A 27,268-nucleotide genomic window follows, 5' to 3' on the forward strand; every position below is an offset into this window, starting at 1 on the left:
AGTAAATATAAATTAAAAAAATACAGCTTATCTTATTCAAAAGAGAAAGAGGTGCCAAAGTTTGTACAAAGTAATAACTTCACTACTGGTATCAATCTTACAGTGGAAAGCACTTATCCGTTATAGTGATGGGTAGCTGTATAAATCAAAGAGCAGGAAAGAAAAAATTAGGAGCTGTCTTGATTCAAAACTGCCTTATGTCTTCTAGGAGAAATGAAGCACCAAGGCACAGAAAATACCTGATCCAAGAAACAAAATGGCATCCTTTTGCCAAGACATATCTTTTCTACAGTAGTTTTGATTTTTTTGATGGTATAAAATGAAATTGTTGACATAGGTTGGAGTGCCTGAACCAGCTGTAAAACCGCATAATCCACAATACCTCCAGAACTTACAAAATTCTAATACAGTCCTGGGCCCCTGCAGTTCAGGCCCAAGCCTGGCTATTCAGCTGGAGGTGTAAAAGTGAAGTAGCTGTTTACTAGAGTTCCTCTGCATGCTAATTTACAAAACAGAACTGTATTATTCTTAATAGGAGACTAGCATTTTGTAGCACACAGCACAGGCTTCTTCATGATGGTGTTTAGGGTTACTGCCCTCCTACTCTGTAGGAGATGCCCATAAAGAATCAAACGCCACAACCAATACTGAAAGAAAAACTAAGTAACAATTTATGTAAGGTAAAATAGAAAGCTTAAGAAAGTTAGTGAAAAAGCTGTCAATCCTACATCCTAAGTGATGAGGCACCAACCCCCAACCAAATGCATTGCTCCTCTGGACAGTTATCTCTAGTTAAGCTGCTCAGAAATTCCTAATATCACCTACAGAGAAAGAAAACTTCTTCAAAATCACCAGCTTATAGGTTTTACGCTTTTAAAAAAAGTTATGTAATTTCCAAGAATAAGTTGCTATTAGCATATTTTCCTTTCTACAACTTACTTTAACACATTTACTCTCAGCATTTGTATATCTTTTCCTCAGTAATGTTACTTAGGAATATTTAATTCATAGTGGAACCTATTTTTACAGTAAACACAAAGTACTTTACACTTTCGTAATTTGCAGTACTCAAATACAGGGTTATTATTTGTGCCCACCAGGCCCCTAAACAATATTAAAACTCATTCACTCATCCATGCTCTTCTCAACACACAAAAAAAACAGCTACATAAGTTTTTGCTTAATATTTGCATAACAAGCTTTATTACAGATGAGCTAAATGTCATTTTTTCTACCTGTTTTCTCCAACACAAAGAATCTCATATTCTATGTTCCCAAAACCAAAAGAGTATTTTTTGCTCGGCTATAAACTACAAGCTGCTACATGTTTGGTCAACACAGATAGCAGGAGACAGCCAACTTACTTAGATACCTAAAAAGGTAGAGAGCAGAAAATATCTTAAGACTATTTGGTAACATCAAATATGACTTAATTTTTTCATACAAATCATTGATCTGTAGCCATCTCAATTTTGAAAGAATACCCATTTTAATTGCTGCAATTTAACAGAAAGTGAAAGACTAGAACAAAAACCATGGCAACCACAAGCTGTTCCTCAAGTCCTCCCTCTTCCAAAAGATGTTTCTTTCTGATACAGTAACAGAGTGTTCCATTCCAGTTGGGCAATTAATCATTTTGTGGCAAGGAAGAGAAACTGGAAGCAATCACTCTGTCACTTTTTGCAAGGAGTAGCACAACCCATTGACAGATTATTGTCATGAGTGATTGCAGCCTGCAGAGCTRCAAGAGACTCAATGCTCACTTGAGTCCTGTCAGTTTTCCTCCCTTAGCCTTATTTAGGAAAGCCAGCAGCTCTTTAAGGTTGGAAGTTACTCTCAAACTACAAAGGTTAAGCATTTGGGGATTCTGATAAATTGCTTTTATGGAAAGAATGAGAGAAAGATAAATTCACTGAATCATGATCCATTACTCTTTCACACCTTGCTGTTTTTTCCTTATGCTCCGCCTAGAACATTTTTCCTACCAAGGCTTACAGGAGCAAAACAGGTGTCTATAATGAATTTTAATACCTCTCAAAAATATATGCAACGAAGCCTCTCTCCTTCCAACACAGTCATCTTATTCTTGCTGTTAAAAAAAAATTAGTTGTAGTACTAAATTTACATTTTATCCTGAAGAGTGTGAAAAAAAATTGACTTGAGTTATAGACACCAACTAAAAGAAAATGAATATTCCTCTTGAAATCTGTTGCTTGCAACTCAGGAGAGGCTACTGTTGAGGAAAGTGCATATATTTTGCTGCATGAGTGAAGGTGAGGAAAAGGCAAACTGAAAAACTGTGATGTACTCCTGGGAATAGATGTAGCTTAAGATGCTAATTATTATGTTTCATTCCAAATGGMATGTTTTCCATTAATCAAATCCAGGAGTTACTGGGGTCATATCCAATCTAACAATCCATAGGAGGAAATGTTTAGCATTGAAATACTAAATAGAAGCAACGAGTCCTAGAAGGACAGCACAGCTGGAGACCATGTTGATGATAGGATAACAGTAGCTTTTCATGGAGAAATTACCAAAGTAACAGCAAGTTCTCTGAAATATTTTCATTACTTTCCTGGCATCATACTTATTTTTAACATACTCAGCTTCAGCCACCCTTCTAAAGTGCTCCTTCCAGGAAGGGGACAATGGAGAAATTTACATTTGAAATAAAGAAGATGCAGATTTGAATGGTAGGCACATGTTTCTGGCACTTAAGCCTGTAACTTGAACTTTCTGTCAACAACTTCACATCCTGAAGAAAAAAAGATTAAACAATGTGTGACTTCTCAGGTAAAAACTGGGTCCCAAGCCAATACTTATCCAGATTATGACTCTTTCAATTCAGGTGCTAGCAGGTGCTAGTTATATATTCCGTCCTGAAACATCAATATCCAAGACCCTGAGACTAGACAAAGGAATATGGAGAATGTTATTTCCTACCTTTTTACTAAATTATTATGAGATAAACTACACAGCAGGCAATAGTTGAAGGAGCTGTGTGTCAATCAGCACTTTCTTGAATACTAGTCAAACTATTACGTACCTTGAAGTGGGTAACAGTTTGTGCCCAAAAGGCAGCCCTGACTGTCTCCAATAATGAAGGTCCCAGATGACTTCAACTACTGCTCAGTGACCATAAAGACAAAGATGAGAGTGATATATGGTCACTCTCACATTTATTTGAGTGATTCTTAAATTTCATTTTATGTGCATAGCCTTAATATCAGGAAGAAAGTGTAATGAGTAATCAATCTAGGAACCAAGGGACAAGAAGTGTCATATTGCATTAGAATGGCGAGGCAAGGTCCCCATGCTAATAATTTCTAGTGAATGCTAGTTATATAGAAAAAGGCAAAGAGACAAAGACAGGTGCCTTGAGGCCACAGCAGACAGCAAGCAAGAGGCTGAACCCCAATGAGATGCATGACGTAGGCTCAGCTATAAAAAGTACATTCTTACTGTTGAACTCACAGTTCAAGACTGCAACAAGAGTTTCACTCTAAATATTGAGATAGTTAATATTTACATTTCAGTTCTACAAGGTGCAAGCTAGAAAGAACCTTGGAAGAATCATCTCCTTAGCATGACCTCAAATATGGCACAGAACTGTGAATGTTATTTTATTTCATGATTTATCTGCCATCAACATGGCATTTTCTTAGTTTCTGCATTTACTGTGAGATGAGAGGAATTCTAAAAGTCTCAGATAATATTTTGCTTTTAAAATGTGAACCACTGTCCAGTGGTTCTAATGCCTTGCTTGTATCTTAGTACTGTTTACTAAACAGCTCTGAAGAAATGAATGAAACAGAATACCCAATTCAGCCAACCATCAATGTTGGTTCTCTATATCTCTCTGCCTTGTAGCCTAACAGCTGGTCTAGGTTACAAAGTTATCATCTACACAACTAATTGCTATGCCTGTGCTTAGCCTACTTGCTTACAGATGATTTTGCTCTATAAGGCACAATTTAGAAAAAGTCTTGGAAAAACCATCTCCTTTGCATGACCTCAAAGTTGTTCTGTCATAATAGCTATTAAGTAACTGAAATGATTTCTTCATTTCAAAAAGTTATAGGGAAAATACAATTTTTTTTCTTGGGCTACAGGCTTACAGTTAAAGCTGTCTGGATAAAGTACCCAAGGAATCTCAGACCAGACAGGAAAACTCATATTAGATATTATTTAAAAGATACAGTAATAAAATCACAGACATTGAAGACAGAGGCTAGATATAGATATATAGATATAGATAGATATAGATAACATCTACAGATTATAGAAGAATACTTGTTTTAACAACAAAACACAGATTTTCATCTATTGTCGAGTTTCATACAGGTTGATTCAAACAAGACAAGCCAGAGAGAGCATAATTTCTTACCAGTGTTATTAAAAACAGATATTAGGCATGCGAAAAAGTTATATAGCTCTCAAAACTGCTTTCTCTCTTTCAAGCATATCATTTTTGAGCGCACGTTAAGTTCATCTATACAGAAATGATCTTCCAATCCTCGCAACCATTTCTACCTAGGAGACTTGCACAGAGTCTTAGTAAACTCAGCGTAACTATGCCTGCCTCCACTAAGAAACAGGAAAAGAGCACTTCAAGCACTTTGTTGAGCTGCTGATAAGCTACTTGTATGCAAAATGCATCTCTGACTGCCGTGTGTGTGTGTGTGTGTGGGGGGGGGTGTTAGATAATTCTTATGTTGCGATCTCAGAGAGCACTGGGGTCAGGTACAGAAGAATGCTGTGCCTAGTGGCTGGCATTCTCACTCACAACAAACACCTGCTTCTCAGCCAGCCGTGAGCAGAATTCAGTGCCACCTTTGGGAGAATGAATGAAAAGTTACTTTTGTCATCACAGGTCTGATAAGTCTATCCATAAAGATATTTTTTGGAGTTTTGGAAGCAGTTATACTTTGCATTTAACTACACACCAGTAGAAAAGTATGAACCACAGTACGAAAAATAACAAAGTGAACAATATTAAAACATCACAACTAATTTCTTAGAAGATAAAGTCTATAGGCACCATGTGTTAAGAGTATGAGATTTCTTTTAAACCAAACTGAAACTGAAACCTAAAACTAAACCACTGTGAAATTCATCACTTAAGGGGTAGGGAGGGGAACAGGAACAAAGACCTTTTTCTTATAATAAGACTCAAAAGAGACATCATCATCATCATCAATGTTTTATCAATTTGATGAGTTGGTGATTGGTTAGAAACGTATGTAGTTGCACTGATTTTTGGAATATACAACATACAGCTACAAGGCTACGTCCACCAGCTCATTTAGTCTACAGATTTAAGCAAATAGAAATATGTCAACCCCAGTTGCAAATAGCAGACCACTGACATGCCTTTTAAAAATGAAGCCCCGAAGACTTATTTAAGTGCAGAAAAACTTGCTGTTACATGATTCCTTAAACTATTATTAATCCTCAGAAGTATTCTGGGATCAGCTGTTTATGAATTTTGAAAAACATGCTAAAATTTGCTAACCACTGCATTTGCCACTTTTCTATGCATAGGAAGCAGGTGCAGTTCCTGCATAAGCTACAGGCTAATTTGGAATTACTGAATGATTATTTATAGAGATATTACACAGATGCCTGCATCACTTCTGCAATAATACAAATCCAGATTCTTACAAAGGAAAAAAGAAATCTGAGGCAGCATAACTTTATTATGAGGCAGCAGATGCCTATTTCATTCTGTACTGAGAACAAATAGCAAATTAGAAACAGGAGTAAGAAATTCTGACTTTAACCAGCAGAAAATATCAATTTATAGAGGAAGTTTCTGTATCAGAATCAAACATCCAAAACAGTTTCTTAGTGCTGAGGCTTTAAAATATTTATAAAATGGTTATAGTTGGCACTGAATTCTTTTCTGGAAAAACAAAAAAACCCTGCAGATATTTATAAAGGAAAACAATTCCAAAATCTGACAAACTGAGAACAACAATTATTTGAGCCCAGAACTGCTCAGCTGTAGTCTGACAGTTCTGTTATTCCAACGTAGTAGCGACAATGTGCAAGAAAACACCAGAAAGCCAAGCATTAAATTCATGTTGCTTAACAGTGGTGGGTGATAAATAGGAAACATGAGACTCTAATAGTAAGAGTTAGTTTTATCCCAGTTAGGATTGCAAAGTCAAAATTTTAAGATTCACCACAAAAGCTTGCCAGGTACAGCAAGCTTCCTCAGATAAACCCTGCTCATGCAGACTACCCCTGGCCATGCACTGCAAGACCCTGGGTTGCCTTGTGCCCAGGTAGGCAAGAAGAAAACAAAGCAAGCTTTTGTCAGAAACATGGCCTCCTGTATCCCTGTAGGAGCGTGCAGAAAAGAAGAGGACAAAGCTAGTCTTACCTGGGGCTTCAGGTACGGAAAGATGAATTTTTAGCCTAGTTTTCTAAGGAAATGAGGCACATGAAATCACACCGTGCATTGTCAGTGAGTCACTACCAAACAAGTTTTAAGAATCTTTGGTAATTTCCACATTTGACAAAGGGATAGAAGTTTTCGGAGATATTTAGTGGCCAGGTAAAGGAGAGTGATCCAAAGGACTACTCTTTTTGCCTCTCCTCTTATTTTCTGAAAAGCTGCAGCTCAACTGTATTAGCACACACCAGTAAATCCACCAGTAAAAGCACCAATACAAGCTCTTCTTCAGCAGAAAAAGCATCAGTACTCACACTGCACTAGAAATAGGGTAATTTAAATCATGGATTACAAAATCACAGGAAACCTGGCTTTGTGATTTCTATGGCTCTAGCAGCTGCAGATTTGCTTCTTCCTTTTTTTTTTTCCCCCTCCATAAAATCATTTCTAGGAGTTTGATTTTGTGTCTAGTTAATGAGTGAGCCTTAATCTTTCAGATGCCATCTGACTGCATTTCCTGTATGTCTTGTAGTTCCTTATGTCTCCAATTGGACTTGAAAAGGCCTTTTCAGGATCAAAGAAAATAAAAAGTCAAAAATTCCACCAACTACAGTCTGGTGCACTCTAGAAAAAAAATCTCATTAAGTTTAATGATGTATTTAAGCTGATTCAAAAGTTATCATGAAAAGATCAAGCCTCATACCACCTCAAAGATACAATAAGCTCTCTCTTTTTCAGTACAAAATTGAAGTAAAGGAGTTGACAGGAAAGAGGAAAAGTTACTGAGAGGAAGGAGAGCGACCAGCTCTTGGCACCAGGAGGCTAGCAACTCTTGGCTCTCAGTGTGGCTCTTTCTTTTCTTTTTTCTTTTTTTTTTTAGGTTCTGTTCTCAAAAAACAACACTCAAGCTCCATTCAATTTGGCTTCTTATTAAGAGAGACAGCACGGCTCTCTCTTCACAAAAAGACAAAGTTTCTTATCATCCTTGGGGTTTCTACAGTCCTTGGACATCAACCGAGCTGTATACTTCAGATTCTGATTTCAAAAAGAAGGCCAAAGCTAGAAGAGGAGAAAACTGTATGAAAAGTAACTAAATTATTTTGCCCATATAAAATGTGAGCAGATAAGCTTTATGGTCAAGAACAATGAGAACCAAGCTTTGTATAGCCTGAATATAAAATTCTTAGCAATTTTAATAAAATTACAAAGAAAAGAATACGAGTTTGAAAAGCCAGAGTCATACCAAGTTAGAAGCTTTGATGATGACAAAGATAAAACACCACAGGGGTGATTCACATATGCCTGTACTTTCCATAATGGATATTTGCTTTTTATGAACCAATTAATGGGGGAATAAGCTTTGTGATATGTTAATTTGTTACGGCTAGAATATCCTTTTACTAAGCAGAAAGAAGAGCCACTTTGAAGCTTAAAACCAAATACATTTTATGAGCTGCTTGACATGAAATATCTGTGATGCCAGGATACATGCATACACAAAATTAAAACTAATGTTATAATTTAATGATACATTGAAGAAAGCACAGACAAAGTTATGTCGACTTAGTATGGTATCCAATGTTTTCATGTGGTGTTGCATACACATATCTATGATCATTTAAATTAGCTGGTTTTAAATCAAAATGGATGTTACGCAATGGCTTTTTGAAACTGTTCTCTCAAATAGTCTCACATTACAACTGCCACACTTGTTAATTGATTTTAACTAAGAAATAATAACAAAGACAACTTGAATTTTGTTTTCTACTACGCAAACAATTCCCTAGAATAAACTTTTATGTGACAGTTTTGAGAGACAAACCTAAAACATTAACTGTTATTAAACAGTTACATGAAATTCATACAGTGACGATGGAAATTCAGTCTGTCCCTAGTAAAGTCCCCTGGCAAAAGTTGGCTAAATTCTGCAGAGACGAAACAGGAGTCATGCTGAATTCACCGAGAGATGTGGAGCTAAGGATTCTGAATGACTTCTGGGAGGACATAAGCAAATAACGACAGAAGAGAAAATAGGAGGAATGTGAACTATTCAAAAATTGTTCAGGCTATGATCAATTCCTGCTCTTGACTACAYCCCACATACAAGAACAAGGGGTCTTGGAAAAATTACTAGATACTACACTTCCATGTTTTCTAACAAACCGCTCTACCATGGTGCTGAAGCTTGGGATTCATAACCATTTGTAAACATTCAGGCAAGTATCCTACACAGGCTTCCTAAAAGCATAGTTAATTTTATGATCACTAGTAAGATTAGCAACACTCACTAGTAAGGCAGGTTGAAGACGACTCCAGGAGCAAAAGATGATAATCTCTGGAAGTCAGGTAAGTATTTTCATTTCCTTCTTGAACCATAAATAAACCCTATATAACTTTTGAAGTGCCCTATGCGGTTTTTAGTAACCTTTTAACTATCACTTCAGGCTTTGTTCAATATTGCAAAAGATAATACCAGATTAAGGGCTGGATGACAAAAATCTCAGATTTCCAAAAAGTGAATGGTTCAAAGACCTTAAAAAAGCAGTACTGATAGTAAAAAGTATGTAATAGATAGTGACATACCAATATAACCTGTGTCAATTCCCATCACTAAAGAGTGCTGAGAGTCTCTTGAGTTATCCCTGTATAAAAACGTGTATTGAAAAATTTATTGAAGTAATAATCTACTCATGATTCTTGGTGCCTGTTTAAAGCCCTCACATGCAACTGAACTTCCATTTCCAAAAGGAGCAATTAGATAACTTAGAGCATCCTGAAGTTTTTGTGCAGTATTTATAAAGACATTGCATTAATACAATGATTTTCAAACATCAAACTGGTTGCTATATAAACAGTGGAACATAATCAAACTTTCCAGTTTGGGATTTGAAGAATGWCTCACAAGGAGTGTGCAATAGCTCAGAATTGATGCTCGTGCGCATTTCTGTTAACTGTGAAAATTAAGAGCTCACAGTTACTGCAAAGCTATGATAGCTTTGGAAAAAACATTTCCTAGAATTTGAAAGTTGACCAAGGCTCTTGGTGAGGTTTTTCCTCACTAATAAGAACAGCCAATATTTACAAAATGTTTGTATTATGCTGCCAGTCTATTGCTATCCCCTCCCTCCATTTGCGTGCCTTTTTCTGCAAGCCATAGTCAGTTGATGCATTACTCCCACACTAAATATGTTTGTGCTACTGCTACTTTGCATCAAGCCAGACTGGCAATTATTTTTTCATATTTCATTTCCTCAGTTTTCCATATTTCTTTTCACATTCTGCCTTCTATATGGTGGACCTCTTGTGACTCCCCTCCTAATTTTTTATCACCTGCTATATATAGCATTGGTGAAGTCATCTACTCAAAGTGCTTTCTCTTTCAATAGGCAGTCTATAAATATTTACACATTCTCCACCTAAGATCAGCTAAGCAATATAGCTGTAACACTGAAAATATCTGGCAGTGCTTACAAAGATTGTCATTACAATGAGTTATGAGCTGCATATGCTGTACATTATAATGGGTTATAATCAAACAGATATTGAAGTCTTTAAATTATTTTCAGTTAAGACAAAATTTTGTAGTTGTGGCTTTTTTGTTTTTTATTTATCTAAAAAAAATGCAGTCAAGTATGTAATGTTTTCAGCATCTGCTTTTTTCCTGTATTAATACGTTTGAAAGTTGTTTCACAACATCTTTAGTCTCGATGATTAATAACTAAAGTAACAAATACAGCAACTCATAAAAAGTTAGTTCATGTACACAACTGTTCTATCTAGAGCAAGCTGTTTAGTGAAAGGTCTTAAATCAGCAGAACAAACACAAAGTAATCTAACTTAAATTTCCATCTTAAAAAAACAAAGTTGTAATGGTGGGTTTTTTTGGCTGTGCCTGTGAAACATCAGGTATGCATATATACACAGTTCAGAAATCACCTATGTATAAAAAAAATCAGTACAGAATAACAGAAGTAGTAAAAATAAAACCCTTCTGAAACCAGGGAAAACTGATTTTAATGATGCTAGGCTTTTATGATACAAATCCTGAATTATCAGCATTCAATCATTTTAAAGTCTAAACTGGTTTTCAAAATATATTCGCTTTTCCCATTTCTTTCCCTTTGGACAATAAAGTCAACCACTTCACCACTGACTATAGTTTTCAGTCAATTTATTTTCTCATCCACCAACAGTTATGTTGTACTGTTTGGTTAAGCCCTCATGTTTTATGCTATATTTTATATTAAAAAAAAAAAAAAACTCCCACTAGCTTTTCTGCAGATTATTTATAAAAACTATTTTTATTGGCCACATGTTCTACCAAAGCTCATTTTGAGCCAAATTTAGCTTAACTTTCCCCACCTAATAATGGCTTGATGAAAAGCACAGAAGGAAAAAGGCAGCCAGGTACAGGGACTGCTCAGAGCACCTCTGGTTCTGCTTCAGACAAGGAGCAAAGGTGCAGCTGGGAGTCCTCAGTGCGAAGAGAAGAGCAGTGGCTTACGCAGGAAAGACGAGCTTTGGCTTTGACAGGTAACAGAGAACCTTCTGGGAGCACAGAGGTGCTCAAGAGCAGACTGATGTGCCTAGCTAGTGACAAGAAAAACAGACTTTCCAGCAGCAGAACATTCAGTGTTTCATATCTTAAAGAGCTAAGCATTGGCAAAGGCCAATAGCAAGCATTCTACAAAGCTCATGCTTCACACCAAAATGCTTAAAAAATTGCTTTTTAAAGTGAAAAATATACAGAAACAGAAAATACACATATATTTTCATGCCTGCACATTGCATTTTTCTGATCAGCCTGTAAGTTCAGGGTACATCTACACAGCATATGAAAACAAGCTTCACTTGCACTCTGAGCCAACCAAAAGTATTAGTCCAACACCAAGATAGAGCTGATCGCACTGTGCACAGTTAATACAGGCTGTTTCTCTAAAGCATCTCCTTTGGGACATACACAGTATGTGAAAAGTGTGATCTTAAAACTAGCATTTGAGAGTCTGCAAAAAATGAAATGCTACAGCATTCATCACAGTCAGTAGTATTATACGAACTCTAAAGACTTTAGAGTTCCTTAATATAAATTAAATATTCAGACTGTCCAGGGATCACACTCATACAGACCTGAGAATTCAGGTTAGAAATAAGAGAGTTAAGTGTTTCTCAGGTCATCAATTTTGGATGCTAACAGCTAGAACATAATTTTTATTTGTAAAATGTAACACTAAAATTCTGGTTACTTGTCAAAGCAAATATTGTTTCAGTGTGTGCAAGAAATAAGTCAATACAGAGAACAGTGCTTGCAGAGTGTGCTACTGACAGGAAAAGCCCACTAAATCATTCATTGGAAACACACAAAAAAATCTATACACGCTGCTTAGTCTTTTTCTGAAGTAATGTAACTTTGTGCAGTACTGATTTTGCACTTCCATTCACTTATGTGAAGTATGTAATAAGTGTGCATAGTCTGTAGAAATTAATAATTCCTTTTGTAGCTGGTTTGCATTATAAGCTCTAAAATGTACTGTCTCTGGTGGAACTGTATTTCAACATAATGTCATAATGTAAAGTGTCAAACAAGTTCCTTACATTTGTCTTAACTTACACATTAAATTTTTTTTAAATATTCATATAAGAAATGTTAAGCTCTTAAATGGTATTAGAAATTTGGTCATGTACATTGAGACTATATTTTCTCTCAGGAAAAAAATGACCATTACAGATTCCTGTTTATTGCAGGAAACTAAATGAATGATTTCTCTGAATAACAAATGCCCTTTATTTATAGATGCTTAATTTAGGAGACCAATTTAACACATCTGAAATCAAGGTCACTTTACAACTTAATGAAGATTACTTGCAACTCAAGGACTATTTAATTAATGAATTAYACGATTCAGGAAATAAGTTACACATAAGGTTAAAATGCAGGTACTTAATTTAAAAGGTCCACTCCACTTACTTATTATTAGATTCTACCAACAAGGTCTTGTTAGTAGAATACCACTTCAAAAAGAACAAGTTTTTTAACTTAAGAGAGAACGTATTAGGCTAAGGAACAGTATACAGTTAAATTTAGTGATTTCAATGCAAAAAATCCGTCAGAAAAAAAGGTAGACTTAACTTAAAACAGAGTTGAGAGTGGAGGTAACAAAAGACTTTTCTCTAATGGCTTCCATTTTTTCAGTTCAAAGCACAGAATCACAGAATGGCTGAGATTGGAAGGGACCCCTAAAGATCCTCTGCTCCAAACCCCCTGCTCAAAGCAAGGTCAGCTACAGCAGGTTGCCCAGGGCCATGTCCAGTCAGGTTTGATTATCTCCAAGGATGGAGACTCCACAACCTCTCTGGGCAACCTGCTCCAGAGTTCAACCCACCCTCACAGTAAAAAGTTTGTTCTTATGTTTAAATGGAATTTTCTGTACTTCAGTTTGTGCCCATTGCTGCTTGCCCTGTCACTGGATACTACTGAGAAGAGTCTGGCTCTGTCTTCTTTACTACACCTATCAGGTATTTATACACATTGACCAGATCCCCCCTCACTCTTCTCTTCTCCAGGCTGAACAGTCCCAGCTCTCTTGGCCTCTACTTGTATGACCAGTCCCGCAAGAATCAGCCCTTCGCTGGACTCGCTCCAGTATGTCTATATTGGACACCGCCCGGCACCTTTCATATTTTGTTTGTTTGATTTTGCAACCAAAGTATCTTATTGCTTAAAGAAGGGCAGTAAAATGAATAAGAACATAATGTCAATTTAAATGTTAGGGTTTTGTAATGTAAGAACTACAAATAATTTTCATAGCTTTTGCTCTGTACTGCTTGCCTTCCTCCCCATTTTATAAGCATAATGAACTGAATATATCTATCAATAAAACAGTATTAGTAATAGAGGTAGAAGAATTTTAGCTGATAGCAAGCCTTCTCCAGAGTAAAGGGGCAACACTGATCAAAGCCTGATACACTTCATTTCATGATCGGACTATCATGTAAAATGCAATAGCATCTTTTTTTTTTTTTTAATTACAACTTTTTCAATTTTAGGTGCGGGGGAAGGGGAAAGGAGGCTTTGTTCAAATGAGAGGTGATAGCATCATATAAAATAAGTGATGGCAATCGAAGAACTGTGGGATTTTTTTGAAAGTGAAATTTCCCAGCTTCACAAAATATTGTTTCCATGAAATGCTGAGGAAAGTTCTCCCCTCAAAAGAAAAACAACAAAACACAATAGCGAACATTATCCAGGAAAATTTACYGAATCTTATTTCCTTTGTTAGTCAACCAGTTTGTTGTGAACTATACTTATGGGGAGTGGTGTCTTTTCCCTTTTATGCTTAATTGGTCTGGAAGATGGTGATCCTACACTAGATTTGACTGAGTAGACAGTAAAGACTTTTTAAGAGATGGTAGAGGGAAAAAGAACATATCATCTACTGCTATGCATTACTTTTAAATTTCTCACAGGCCCAAATCAGAGGATAACTCCCGTTTCTTTAATTAATTTTAAATTAACAATTTGTCTTTGGTTAAAAAAAAAAGTATTTGATCTTGAATATACAGATAAGATGGCTAAGAAGAAAAACATAAAAAAGATAAAGATCACATTGAAGCTAGGAACAAAATTCAAAGAGCTCACTGTCCTTGCAGCTTCCATGCACAACAATCTTCCATAAATTTTCAAAAACTGACACATGAAATTGTAGGTCAGGGAGCGCACATCTATAAATCTAATTGCACTGTGCCTGAAAAATAATATTGATATGACAGGAGGAAAGTTAAAAAGGAGATTTTGGGGGAAAAAAAGACAAGCAGGTAAATGAAGGATGGCATAAATACAGCCAGGGCTATACATCAGCTGGTCTAATACTTTATTTATCTAGAAAATGAATGACAGGTGTCTCACATCTGGACTTCATTTAAACACTGCAATTTTCCACATGGGGACCTTTGGAAAATGAAAATAGAAGAATTATAAAGTTGGCAAGAAATGGCAAGAAACTGCCTGAAGGGAAAATGAAAGGCAAGGCAGTGTTGAAAGCGGTAGTATCATCTGGAATAGAAGTTACAAGTGCAGCTCTTCAATGATCATTTTTAAAACTGATTTAAATGAAAGGACAACTGTAGCCCAGGAACAAGTGATCATAAAAACAGCCCCAAATAAAGCCAGAAAGTGAGCTATAACAAGGGTTGGTTCTAACCATCTACACAACAAGATTCTGGCACAGTCTGGACAGCAGAAGTTGGGACAAAGTGSTTGACATTCTTAAAAAGGAATCTTCCTTAGTTTAAGGTATTGTATCAATGACAGAAAAAGTCCCTTCTAAATTCTGTGAAAGTTGAAATAGAACTTGCTTTCCTTCACTCTTCTGCCACTTCTTTTTCAGGAAGGCAGGTGGCAGAGACAGAGGAGCTTCCTGCCAGTTAGCTGAACTGACAAATTAGTTAAATTCCCTTTGCTCCTGATCCCGAGAGTATTTACAGGTTAGACCAACAAAGCATATTGGCAGACATTTGTGATGGGATTAGGGTAGGGCAACAGCAGCAATGTAGATGAACTCAACTGAAAACAAACAAACCAAAAAAAAACAAAAAAAAACAAAGTGACAGAAGCAGATAAAAAAAAAAAGTTACAGGCAGGATTCTCAGAAATAACAGAGCTCTACATGGAAGAGCATAGGGAAAAAAATCTAAAAGCTTTTTGCTACATCAAGAATATAAAGAAGCACAAATACCACACTGAAAGAAATGCATAATTCCTGAAACAGTAAAACTATCCATTAACTTCCATTCTGAAATAAGCATGAAAGCACTGAATTTTAATCATAAAACTACAAACACTGGCTCTAATAATTGAATATATTAATGAATAGTTCTACTAATGAATATATGTACAGTCAACTTTTGAGTTCTCTCTTTTGATCACATAAAACCTATATTCTACAACCTGTATTTTTCTGACTTCAGGTGTAGCCTTCAGGAAGGCTTCAGCATCTTGAAACTCCATATTACTACCCTTTGGTCTCTCACTGTAGTTCGTATCACCTACGTGTTCCCAAGTGTTTAGGACAGACAGGAAGAAACCATTTCACAAGTATGATCATGTACTTTTGTATCTCATTTTTTTGTAGGAATGATGAACAATGAATTATTCTTAGAAATACAATAGAAAGGAATATGTTTGTTCCCCACTATGCCAGTTTGCAAGACAGCTGGGAGTGTATTTAATTGATGGAAGCCCTGGAAGCTATAGCTGAAATACATGTGTATGTTACCTTTTCATGCAGTTAGCTACAAGATAGTTGAAACTATAAAGCAGATAGAAAAAGCCTAAGTAGTAAATGTCATGCATCTTAGAAAATAAGTGTGTCATATGTATAAGTAAACTAAGTACTACTCACATGATATGCAAATGAGTACTTAGAATGTAATTTTMTTTTGTAGTATAGCTCTGCTGTTTCACATCAGAGTCTAGTGTTCTTTCTGTTCAACTATGCAGCATTTAGCATTATTTCGTCTGGGAAATACTGTCTAAACCAACACAATATGCTGAGTGACATTACTGTATCTTCATTTTATTTGTGTGAAGTTCTTTCCTTAGTCTGAAATATGAATACATTTCATATTCAATGCAGTAGTAACTAGATCTTAACACAATTCTGATTCCACCAAGCCTTTTTCTCTATTTTATCTCTGTAGGAAAATCTCCCTTTTTTATCATCATAAAGGGGCAAACGCATCTCTCTGTCACTGTAAAAATAGAAATAGACATCCCCCAAATATAATTTCAGAAATATTTTGTAGGTAAAACCATGACAAAAGTTCACAGGAGAAAGAGAAACACCCTCTGAGAATAGCAGTCTAACCAACGGGGCTCTAAACAGCTTAAACTACTTCCTGATTATCCTGTGAGAAGTTGAGATCAAAGTTGCTACAATGCTCTCAGATTCCTCAAGTCTTCATTCTGAAAGTGTCACACAGTAGAAACTGAGTACAAGGATTGAAGAATGCACAGTGTACTAGGTTTTAATATATATTTTTTAAAGCAATAGTTATCAACATTAAACTCTATCGTTTTTCAGTGACATTTTCTTCCTGTTTTAAATAATGGGCTTGTAACAACATCATTACCATTTCATATTCATCACGAGAATCTGATATACGATAAAAAGCATGCCCTTGTGTATCCGTCATGTAGTTTTACTAGACTTTATGTCCCCTGTGAAAAACAAGTGTCCCATATACTTAGAAAACAAGTTACAACTCCCTCACTCTAAGCATAAGAATCAATTTTCCTCTAATTAAGAGCCATGAGGAAGGTGCCACAAGTAAACTGCCCCATAGGAAGTGTGGAATGTTCTTAAGCAGATAAAGCAAGGAACAATATCATTCTTGTACCTAGCTGATCACTAACTGTAGGCAACACAGTGATGGAAAAAAAAAAAGCTTATTTCAATTTCTTTTAGGGTTCACTACATAGTTAAAAAATTTAAGCAACATATGTGTGTGTCTATATGTACAAAGGACAGGAAGTCATCCTTGAAATGAACTACAAATGCTCATATTCTTAGGGTGCTTTGGTAAGCAAAGTTTATAAACTTTGCTTAAAGATCAAACAAAATTATTTTCAAGAAGTCCACCCCCCAATATCCTTACCACCAGCACATTCTTTTTTTGTTCATTAACAAACAATAGTATCTTCCTAAACAGAAGAATAGAGAAGAACAAAGAAGGTGACTGAATGGGCACCGCTTTTAAAATATGCAAATGTATTTTAAAGATCTGGATTTCATTTACAAAGAAATATCCTTTCAGACGAATGGCTCTTTTTTCTTGGTTTAGAGAGGACAAAAGAATTTCATAGAGCACAGAGACTTTAGCATGCATGCATCACCCCAGTTAATGTAAGATTTTCAATATGCATCATCGACTTGCAATATGATATGGTATAACAAGTACGTAAGTTGATGACCTAGTTCCACAAATTGGTTATCTTTAGGTTAAAGAACACCATCTGCTCACAGTGATGCCACCAGCAAAACTGCTATAATGAAAAATCTTTAAGTGAAGGCAAAATCCAAAACCAGGAAAAAAAAATCTGTTCATAACTACTCTTACAAAAACACAATAGAAATATCAGCTAGTTTTAAAAAAAAAAGGTGATCAGTTTCAAATTGGTCTTATGTCCCCCCATACACACTGTGCATTGAGTAATGAATTAATGAGATTGATGCAAAAAGCAATATGCTAACCGTGCAGCATTGGTAGTCAACAGCAAAGAAAGATCTTTACGGCCTCAGAGAGGCTYGGGGGAGAAAAATGAGCAGAATGGGGAGAAAACTGATCTTTTTATTACTAACAATTCTTAAAATCCAAAAAGATGCAGGTCTCAAACAATCAAGGTAAAGACCACTTTTCTCCCCAGAAGAGAGCGTACAATTTTTTTTCCATATAATCAAACTAAATCTCCTGTAAAGCCACAAAGAAAGATAATTTACCAGAAAGTCTTTGTTCCAAACACAAAAAGAAAGGAAGTCTTTGCTGATGATTTGTATAAAAACTGCTGGCTTGCCCTTTCTCCCAGTTGGTTTACTGATCCATTATGATCATAATGTTGCAAAATAAAAATATCTTTACTTCTTCTTGCTTCAAGTGAAATATTTCAAGCATTTTCCTTAATATTCTACAAATTAAACTTAACTAAGCATTATGCAGAACTACAGAAGTATTTCTACATTCCCTGTGACCATATGTTAAAAGACATCCTTCCATCTAGGAAAAAAACCCCAACATTTTGGAAATCTTTTCTTGTATCTGAATAATAAACTTGGAATCCTTAAAGCAAATGAGGATTTTTTCTATGTTCCATAGAACATAGCACATTTTCTGCTTGCAGAAATGCATAAAACTTTCAAAAAACTCTCAAAGATATTTTAATACAGTACAAATTAGGTCAGTCTCCCATTATGTTCAAGTTTAGGTTCTCATATAGGAAGAAAACTTGTATGAAAAAATTCAGATACAGAAAATACCTCAAAGGAAACCCCGAAATGTACCCTGAACCATGGTCAAGGCAAACAATTGGTCAATCTCTCTCTTCTAACTACCAAAAGAACAACTTCGACAAATATGATATCATTATACAGCAAATACTCAATACATAGTTACCTAAACCGAAAATGGAATATTCGGGTCCTCTATCACTTTTTTAGTTAAGAAGAAGAAAAGCTGCATCTTTAATGACCAAATTCCTGCAAGTTCTCATTATGCTGACTTTCACAGGGTTGCCTATCTCTCCCATCAGTAATATTTCTGTAGCAGATTTTCTGTATTTTAAATCTTTCTGAAAAGTGGCTTAGAGAGTTCTGCATACTGAATTTTCCTTTTAGGGGGGAAAGCTGGGCAAGTTGGTAAAAGAAAAACATAACTGAGAAGCACACAGGAAAAGAGATGGAAGAATTGATGAAGAAATGGCTGTAATTCATTCCCTACCCCATTCAAAAATGGTTGTCTCTTCCCCTAGCTTAATTCATCCATCTCTCCTGCATACGACCTAAGAGGAGTCACTGCTATTCTTTAATCACGTACCTCCCTTTTCTACCACTAGCTTTATCTTTCACTCCAGCCTCCTAGCAACTGCTCTCCCTCCTTTCTTTGCTCTTCTCCTGATAACCCTTCCCCCACTTCCTTACCAAAAAAAACAAAAGCAAGTGAAATGACAAAGTTTTAAAAGTAGCGCTACTTGCCCAGTCCTCCAACCTTCCTTTCACTTCCTTTCCCTTTCAACAACAGGAATGCTCTGAGACTAGAGTGGGAACCTGCCCAATATCAAGAAAGTTAACTTTGGTTATTTCTGGTTTATTTTCTCTTTAATAAGAGCCTCACAAGCTCTCACACTTTAATACAGTTATATTTCATAACTATATTTCTAAATATCTACACGTTTCTAAATATCTATACGAAAGATCTTTTGCTCAAGATCTTTCAACGTAATAAAAACAGAAATTCTCTGGCTTAAAATAGCTACTGCTTAAAAAAAAAAAAAGTAGGAAGAAGCTAGGCAAATGACCAAAAAAATAATATCCTGTATGTTACAGGGGGAAGGGGGAATATGCACATAATATTCCTTTGTTTGGTGGATTAAGATGCTGTCACATAATTTTTCTTAAGACAAAAACAAAACATAGACAAGACTTAAATGAAATATATTGACACAATCCAATATGAAATAATTTAAAATTGGTGCAACATTTAAATAAATACAATATGGTTAATATGCTACTGTACCTCATTCTGAAGTTCATCACCACTTTTGGTAGAAGCAAGCATCTCATACAAAGTACAGCAGAGATCTTCTGTTGTTGGCCCTCCAGGGGTACCCCCCTGAGATTCATTCAGATACTTTCCAACTTCACACCACAGAAAGGAATCATCTACTTTTTCCAAAGACTTGAAATCAGATTTCTCACCATAGCAATTCTGTAAGTGATCCAGCTGGTTATTCAGAAATTTCTTATAATCTAAGCTTATAATTTTCTGTGCATCAATCTCACCATTTACAGGAAGCTCCTCAGAGTGATCCAAATCATGCATGTCAAATGAAAACACTATATTTTTACCAAAGAACACTCTGCTATCACCATTTTGTTCTTCAGCCATCTGTATGAGGGCTGTAAGCTGTTCTTCAGTGAAGTGAGAAACAATCCGACATGTGGCATTACAAGCTGCGGTAGCAGATGATGATGGAAAGGGCCCAAACATCTGCTTGATAGCCTTTGTCTCATCATGACCAACACATTCTTTCCCGTGAAATGTCTTAAAGAGAAAAACAGCTCCACTTTCAATTGCTTCTTGTCCATTTTCAGCTCCAACTGTTAACAAAACCAAAACCAAACATAACTATACACACTTCAAACTAATTCTCCTCCACTGCCTATAACATAACTGTATTCAATTTCCTGCAACAAATCTTAAAAACAGAGAAATGAAACGAAGACCATAACAAGTAGCAGTGAAGCAAGTGCAAGGTAGTGAATTATAAAAAGTATACAATAATAAAGCATCTGTCTTCATTATCCTCCTACTTACTAGCAATTCATATTAAGGATTACTAATGTTCTCTTATTTTTCAAGTAAGGGGGAAAAAAACTTGCCTGAGCTCTGCAATTCACAACAGTATATTTATGAGCTCTTTATAGGTAAAAAATTTCCACTTTGTTTTCCACTTTGCATCAATGTTTAGTCACTGCCTAATCTAAATATTCATGATAGACTAAACATACAGAAGTCAGCTGGGAAATACTACATTCGTGTTTCTAGTACTACAGAATGTGTATTAATTAGAAAAATTTCCCAAAAAGTAAAGTCAATGCATGAATTTAGAGTTATTGACTACCTATATTAAATCATATTGTGAAAAAATTAAAAAATATATTAGAGGAAAAAACGTGATTTATCCCTCTTACATAATATTCTCTGAGATCCTCGAGGAAAACAGAAGTAAACACACCATATAAAGAACCAAAACGGCACTACTGAACAAAACAAAAAGTCACCAAGTGTAAAAAATGCATAAAAATCCAGCATACAGGTTTTTAGGAGGACAACCTACAGAATATTTTTCTAAATTAAAAAAAATATGTTCTAAGAAGTCAAATAGGTTATTCCAACTTTTTAAAGCTGTATTAGCTTTTCTTACAAGATTTCATAACTTCTAAAACATTTTAAAAGCTTAATGTCAAGATTTACAAACTACCATTGTCCAGATCTCTTGATCTGGTCAATTCTACAGTTATATTAGGATTGACTGGCAAAACTCCAGCAGAGAACAGTATGATTCAAATGATAACATTGGCGATTTATCCCTGGTATAGCTAACTCAAAAGACCTATTAAATGTTCATTATATTAAAAGGAACAATATTATACATTTTTTTAAAAAAAACCCAAATGGTACTTTTCAGAATAGGAAAGATGGCTATTCTCTTTTCAGTACTCAAAACTGCCTTCTGCTATCTACACAGTTATGATCCCATGTATTTGCTCTACTGTGTCTCCCCTTTCTGACCAAAAAAAAAACCAAAACAAAAAAACAAAAMCCCCCCCAAAACTTACTGAAATCAGTGGGAAGATTATTAGTTACTTCTACATAGTTAGCTGAGACCTGATTTGAAGCAAGTTAGGCTCAACCCTTGCAAGCAAGGGTTTTCTCCCTGACAACATAACAGGAAAAAGCAAAAGAAGTTCAACATAAGCAGATGGAACATGAGTGAGAAACTGAAAACGTAACATATAAACAAGAGTGTCTAAAAACTCACTACTTCTCTTGAACTTCCATATGGTGCTCTGAAGAGCTTAAAAGTTCATGGAGGGGATTGTAGGTGATAGTTACAGGATAATCAGGTGCACAGCTAATTATCTTCCCTAATTACCTTGGAGGATAAGCTATATAAAAATAAGTACACACACATACTAGATATACATAAATATGTCTCAATGGAAAGTGGTGGTTCAGCCTCCCTCTTGGAAATAACAACATAGAAATCACAACAAAAAACTAGTCTGAAAACTCAGAGACCTAATTTGGTTGTTTGTTCCTCACTCTTATATTCCTAACATACAAATACATATCATTATTTAAAAGTCAATTGTCTTTGAACATAAGTAAATGCTATTAAGCTAAAAGAACACTTTTAATGGCAAATCACCTATTTTGCTTATAACTTTTTTCTTCCCCACCAGACATTTAGTCCTGCTTTCTATACTTCATCTGGTCTTACCTGTTATATTGTAAACTTTATAGTCATTATGCATTTGTCAGCCTTAGCCTAGCCAACATTTCATTGTAGTATCTCTTATGATTAAGTTATAAATATTGGACGTTTAAATAACTATGCACATCTCCCCCACCTTAGCCCAGGTTGCTTGTTATGGATGTACATATTCAGATTAAGGGAAATAACCCTTCCAAATCTCTGTGTAGCTCTGATTGACCTAGTTTGCTGTGCCTAGTTGGTAGTTGTACCGGGTCCTTACTTAAACCTCATCTTTCCTCTTCCAGGACAGTTTCATGCTTATGTGCAAGGTATACACTGTAATGCTTCCTACATGAGCTACTTTCCCTCAGAAATGCATACTGAGTTTTAGGTTACATTATTGACAAAAAATTACCACAATATTTAAAATGAGGACAAGTATAGAAACCAACTAAGCATGCTACTGACTAAGAAAAAAAATTCACTACATAAAGCTGTTTGAATCGCCTGAAGGGAAACCAAATTTAAGTTCAGATTCTCTAAAATAAAATATTTAGCATATTAGTAATGAACTATATTCTAACAAAAGAGGTGACTAAGATTGCATGTATTCTTGTGACAACTTTTAAGAAAATTATTTTTATCATTGGAAACTGCCCTATTTTTGGCTGTCATCAGAAAAGTTTCCCCCCTCAGCTATTTAGGATGATGATAGAGTGGACACATGTAGGAAACCTGGGAATTGGGAACGGCAGAAAAAGTTATTATAGACAGGTTGTTTATTTGGGAGGGATAAAGTTTGGCAAAAAGGAGGGTCAAGAAGTGAGAAAAGGGAAAATAAGTTATGCAAGTGATGAAATTGGGGCTGTCCAGGGGCAATCATCAGGTAACCTTGCACTTGATCACCACAGCCTGGAGCAGGACAATAAACCAGACTTGCTGTTCTGGCCATACCACGTGCATTGAGCCTGCCTCCACTGTCAGGAGGAGCTCAGTGTCTTTGCTTGATGGTTAGGGAACATGCACCGTTTCAGTGCCTGTTCCAGGTCTGATGGTATTGACATCTTCCTAACATCCTAATGTCATTTTAACAAAATCCGAATTGATCAAGTCATTGAATAGAAGTACGAGAAATGAAAAGAACAACTTTTTTAAAAGTCACATCAATAGTATGTTATTTAAATGGAGCGCTGAGAAAAATCCAATCATTTTTYCTGTCTTCACAAATATGTTGTTCATACAGACATTCATCTACTTCCACTATTCATCTAGTTCATCTAGTCTACATTTACCAAGAAGGATTTTTTTTGCTATGCTAACACCGCTAGTGCTCTCCTTCCCATCACAGATGTGTCTCAAACCTGCCTTTAACACTCCAGCACAGCAATAAAAAACTCCTAACGACAACTAAACGAGGGTGAATTGTTGAAGTTGTGTGGGCAATCTCAAGATTAAAATTCATATCTCAAAATTAAAAGTCCTTCAAGCAGAAAACATTTTTAAACTTTCTATATACCTGTCTAGCAATCCAATTTTTCACGATACAAATTCTGTGGAATAAAGGCAGATAATACCAATGTTGTTCTTTTCTCCAAGTGCTATATTCCAAAATAAGCTGTTGCTTCCTCTTACTTAAGGTTGATCACAAACAGACACCACATAAAAATACTATCAGAAGCAAGAATATCAACATAAAAACGTAATCATATTTTAAAATAAAAGAGAAGACCAAATCTAAGTTGTACGTATACATATCAGATTAACTGGAATTTCAAAGATATTTCAGGGCAAGACTGGAGTCAAGGTAGAAATGAAATTGTATTAGTATGCAAGTAGGCAGGCAGACAGCAGTTGAAAAAAAAAAGTCTATTATTAGACTACTGGAGAATTAAAACATACCTATTTGTTTTGCAGCTTGTAATATAGTTTTTAAATCACCATTAACAGTTTGGTGTTCTTTCTTGTCCAAATTGTCATCAACAAACTTTATTATCTTCTTCCATGTAAGATCAGATGTCAGCAACTGTTCTTGTAGTTTTGATCTTTTAGTCTGCAAATGGAAAATAGTGAATGTACTTTTTATTTCAAATTCTAAGTGGTTCCTTTAAAAAACACCAGAYACAAAAATCCACACTTTTCCAATATTTTATTCAATTATAATGTAGTGACGATTGCAAGTCACTTCTCTATTACCTCTTCTTTACCCTCTTACTTGAGGGTAAGACAAGGAGAAACACACGAACTACTGTATTCTTCAAATGGAGAGTTCTCCATAAAGCAAAACTCTTGCAACTTCGAGAGGTTTACAACTTCCAGGATTCCAATTTAATTTCATATTACAGGTTCCCACAATGAATACACTATTTTTAATGCATTTTCATGAAAAAAAGTACCTAAATTCATTATCATTAAATATATTCTAAACTATCAGCCAACAAGTGTCCAAAGTCTCAATATTTGAAGGCAGAAAGCTTGGCTCTTTGGCTCTGCTTAAGCTCAGGGCTAAAAACATACAAGCCCATCCCAACTTAAATCATAGCTGCCTGAAACAGAAAATAACAGAGCTCTACTAATACAGTCAACCTACCCTATCTAAATAGCACACTGGGCCTAGAACAAATCACATAGCTAAGCAAATATAACTTTGAGGAAACTATGAAGGAACACACAAGAAACTATATTTACTCTGCCCAGCCTTGCCTGCCTAATCTTACAAAATAGCAATATAAATTAAGGAAACTAAAAATTTCTACCATATATTCTGACATTTAACAATTATGCACTAAAAAAAGAAAAAAAAAAAMCTTTTATCTTTACCGTTAAGTCTCCCAGTTCTTCACTACAATCATCATGTTTAGTGACATTTGAAAAGGACCGTAAAGCGCCTGTAAGACGAGGTAAGGCCATCTATTACTCATTCAGTGATCCACAGGATGAGAAATTAAATTCCACTTCAAGCACCTAAATGAGAACAAAAGAAAATATACAGTTTTGTTGATGCTGTAAATACAAATTCACATCAGAAAAATGAAAGATGCTTTTGAGCAAACAGAACTGGGCTGGCACTTCAAATGAACAAGTTAAAAATCTACGTCAAAATCTTTATAATCAAAATTCAGTAGAATGTAAGCAAAGGGTACAAACAGTGGGCATAAATGATCAAATGAGCTGGTTACTCAGTATGTTTTTCTTTTCTCTCTTCCCTAAAGTAAAGTTATCAACAATGATACACAGTGGCAATTATTCCCTTAACATTGCTAACACAAGAGTATTATACTGATATCTGCATAATTAAATTTTATCTCCAAACAGTAATAAGTGATTACAATCTATGTGAAGATTTCTTCTGAACCGGCACACAGTGGTAGTTCTCACTTCATTAACTGCCTCCAGCACTGATAAAGAGATTTTCTTTTTGACAATTGCTTAATGATTTTTAAACAGCAAAACAAGCAAAGAAAATTACGATAGAAAAAGAAGATCATAATATGTATATCACTGAGCTGTGATAAGAAAAAAAAAAATGTAACACCAGAAAACTGGAAAAGGAATGCCTCAGGATGTTTTTATCTCACAACTGCAAACACATACATACATTTATACAGCACTATACTCTTTCCAGGACTACAGCTTATTTATGGACATTCTTATTTCCTGTTTGAAAGAGACTCATATCTGCAGAGCATAACACATCTGTTCTTCTTCAGTTGTACTCTTTCTAAGCCTTTCTATAGAAACTATTCTCAAAGTTGTTTAGTTTTGAAAAAGTGCCCACAACTGAATTGTTTAATCAACTACAATTCACAGCTACAATTTCTGGTGGTAATGAATAGATACAGATTTAGATTATTTTTGAAACAATTAATGATACCATAAACTTAATGATATGCATCCTTCTTAGCATGCCTGAAGACTGTCAGCCATTCAGACTTTAACAACTTAAAACAGGTAAGAAAGTGAATTTCTTTTATTTTTACATTCATATAATGTACAACCCCTCCTGCTTTAGTTATCCTTAACATTTTTCTTCATTTAATGACTAGTTTTTATTTTAGTTATTAACTTTGCAATATAACCCAAAAGGAAAGCCAGATGCAGCATTCCAGTCACAGACAGATAAATGTCACTGACTTGGAAGGTCTCTTTGCTTTACTAACTGGCATTTTGAATAAAAGCCAGCAAAACAGAAAAAAACAAACAAACAAACAAACCAAAAAAAACCAAAAMCAAAAACAAACCACAGGTTACCTGCTCTCACATAAAGCTCATTGATGTAGATATTATTGTTTGAAGGTAAACCTAAAAGTAAATGTGGATCATAATCTCAGAAGGTCTTCTGCATTATATTGAAAAGTATATAAAATTGCTGCCTATATTGCAAAAGTAACTAACTGTATTGGAGAAGTCTTCGGCTTTGTATCTTCCCCAACTACTTGAGTTTTCTTCCTTTCCTATTTTTTCCCATAAGCAAGGAACAGAGCTGCCTCTTCCTCTCCTCCACTGGAATGTTGCAGAGAATATGGGCAGACTTATCTAATCCCTACACACTCTTTAACAAAAGGACAGTTGCCCAGCAGGGCTAAGAGAAGAGGATTGCTCAAAAGTGGGACCTTAATTTTCAGGTTAAACACGAATCTTTCTTTCCTTACAAATGATGGAATAATACAGCACTCCAGCAGCCTGAAGTGCCAGCTTCTGTAGCCTCTGGTATTTGGTTTGTTGTGCGATCTTTAAAAACTCACAGCAGTCATTCTGCTTAACCTCCTTAAGGCATATTAAGCCATGTCACCAGGTTTTGCTTATACTGTCTGTAATTATTTAAAATATCATAAAGTTCTTGGCTGTCTCTGTAAAATTCTCTTTTATAAAACTTAAAGAAGTTATTATTGAATACTAATCTAATCAAAGAACACTATAAAGAAAAAGAAGCTTTAGACATTGGCAATTAAMAGCAAGTTGCTATTGACCAAATAGTATTTGGATCAAATGGCATTTTCACTTATATTAGTGAACAAAATGGAGCCATTTCACATTAAAAGAGAACCAAGAAGACAAGTGATATCCCAGCCATAACGCAATGCAAAAAATAAAGGGCCAATGCAATTACTTCGGGG

The 27,268-nt window shown here is 35.4% G+C and overlaps 1 protein-coding gene across 2 annotated transcripts in view; it reads right to left on the reverse strand.

Annotated features, from left to right (window-relative positions):
- Positions 1-27,268, reverse strand: part of LOC112972866 (activating signal cointegrator 1 complex subunit 3-like) — a 53,881-nt gene that overhangs the window by 14,581 nt on the left and 12,032 nt on the right. For both annotated transcript variants that reach the window (XR_003255809.1, XM_026079987.1), the window contains exons 2-4: positions 24,972-25,115; positions 24,054-24,204; positions 19,688-20,271 (exon numbers count right to left, since the gene is read on the reverse strand). Coding sequence is in view for 1 of the 2 variants with exons in the window: in XM_026079987.1 (XP_025935772.1) it covers positions 19,688-20,271; positions 24,054-24,204; positions 24,972-25,061 (825 nt within the window). In the remaining variant the exon portion in view is untranslated. The remainder of the gene's footprint in view (positions 1-19,687; positions 20,272-24,053; positions 24,205-24,971; positions 25,116-27,268) is intronic.

This window comes from Apteryx rowi, unplaced genomic scaffold, assembly GCF_003343035.1.
Source record: "Apteryx rowi isolate R43461 unplaced genomic scaffold, aptRow1 scaffold_507, whole genome shotgun sequence".
NCBI classification, from domain to species: Eukaryota; Metazoa; Chordata; class Aves; order Apterygiformes; family Apterygidae; genus Apteryx; species Apteryx rowi.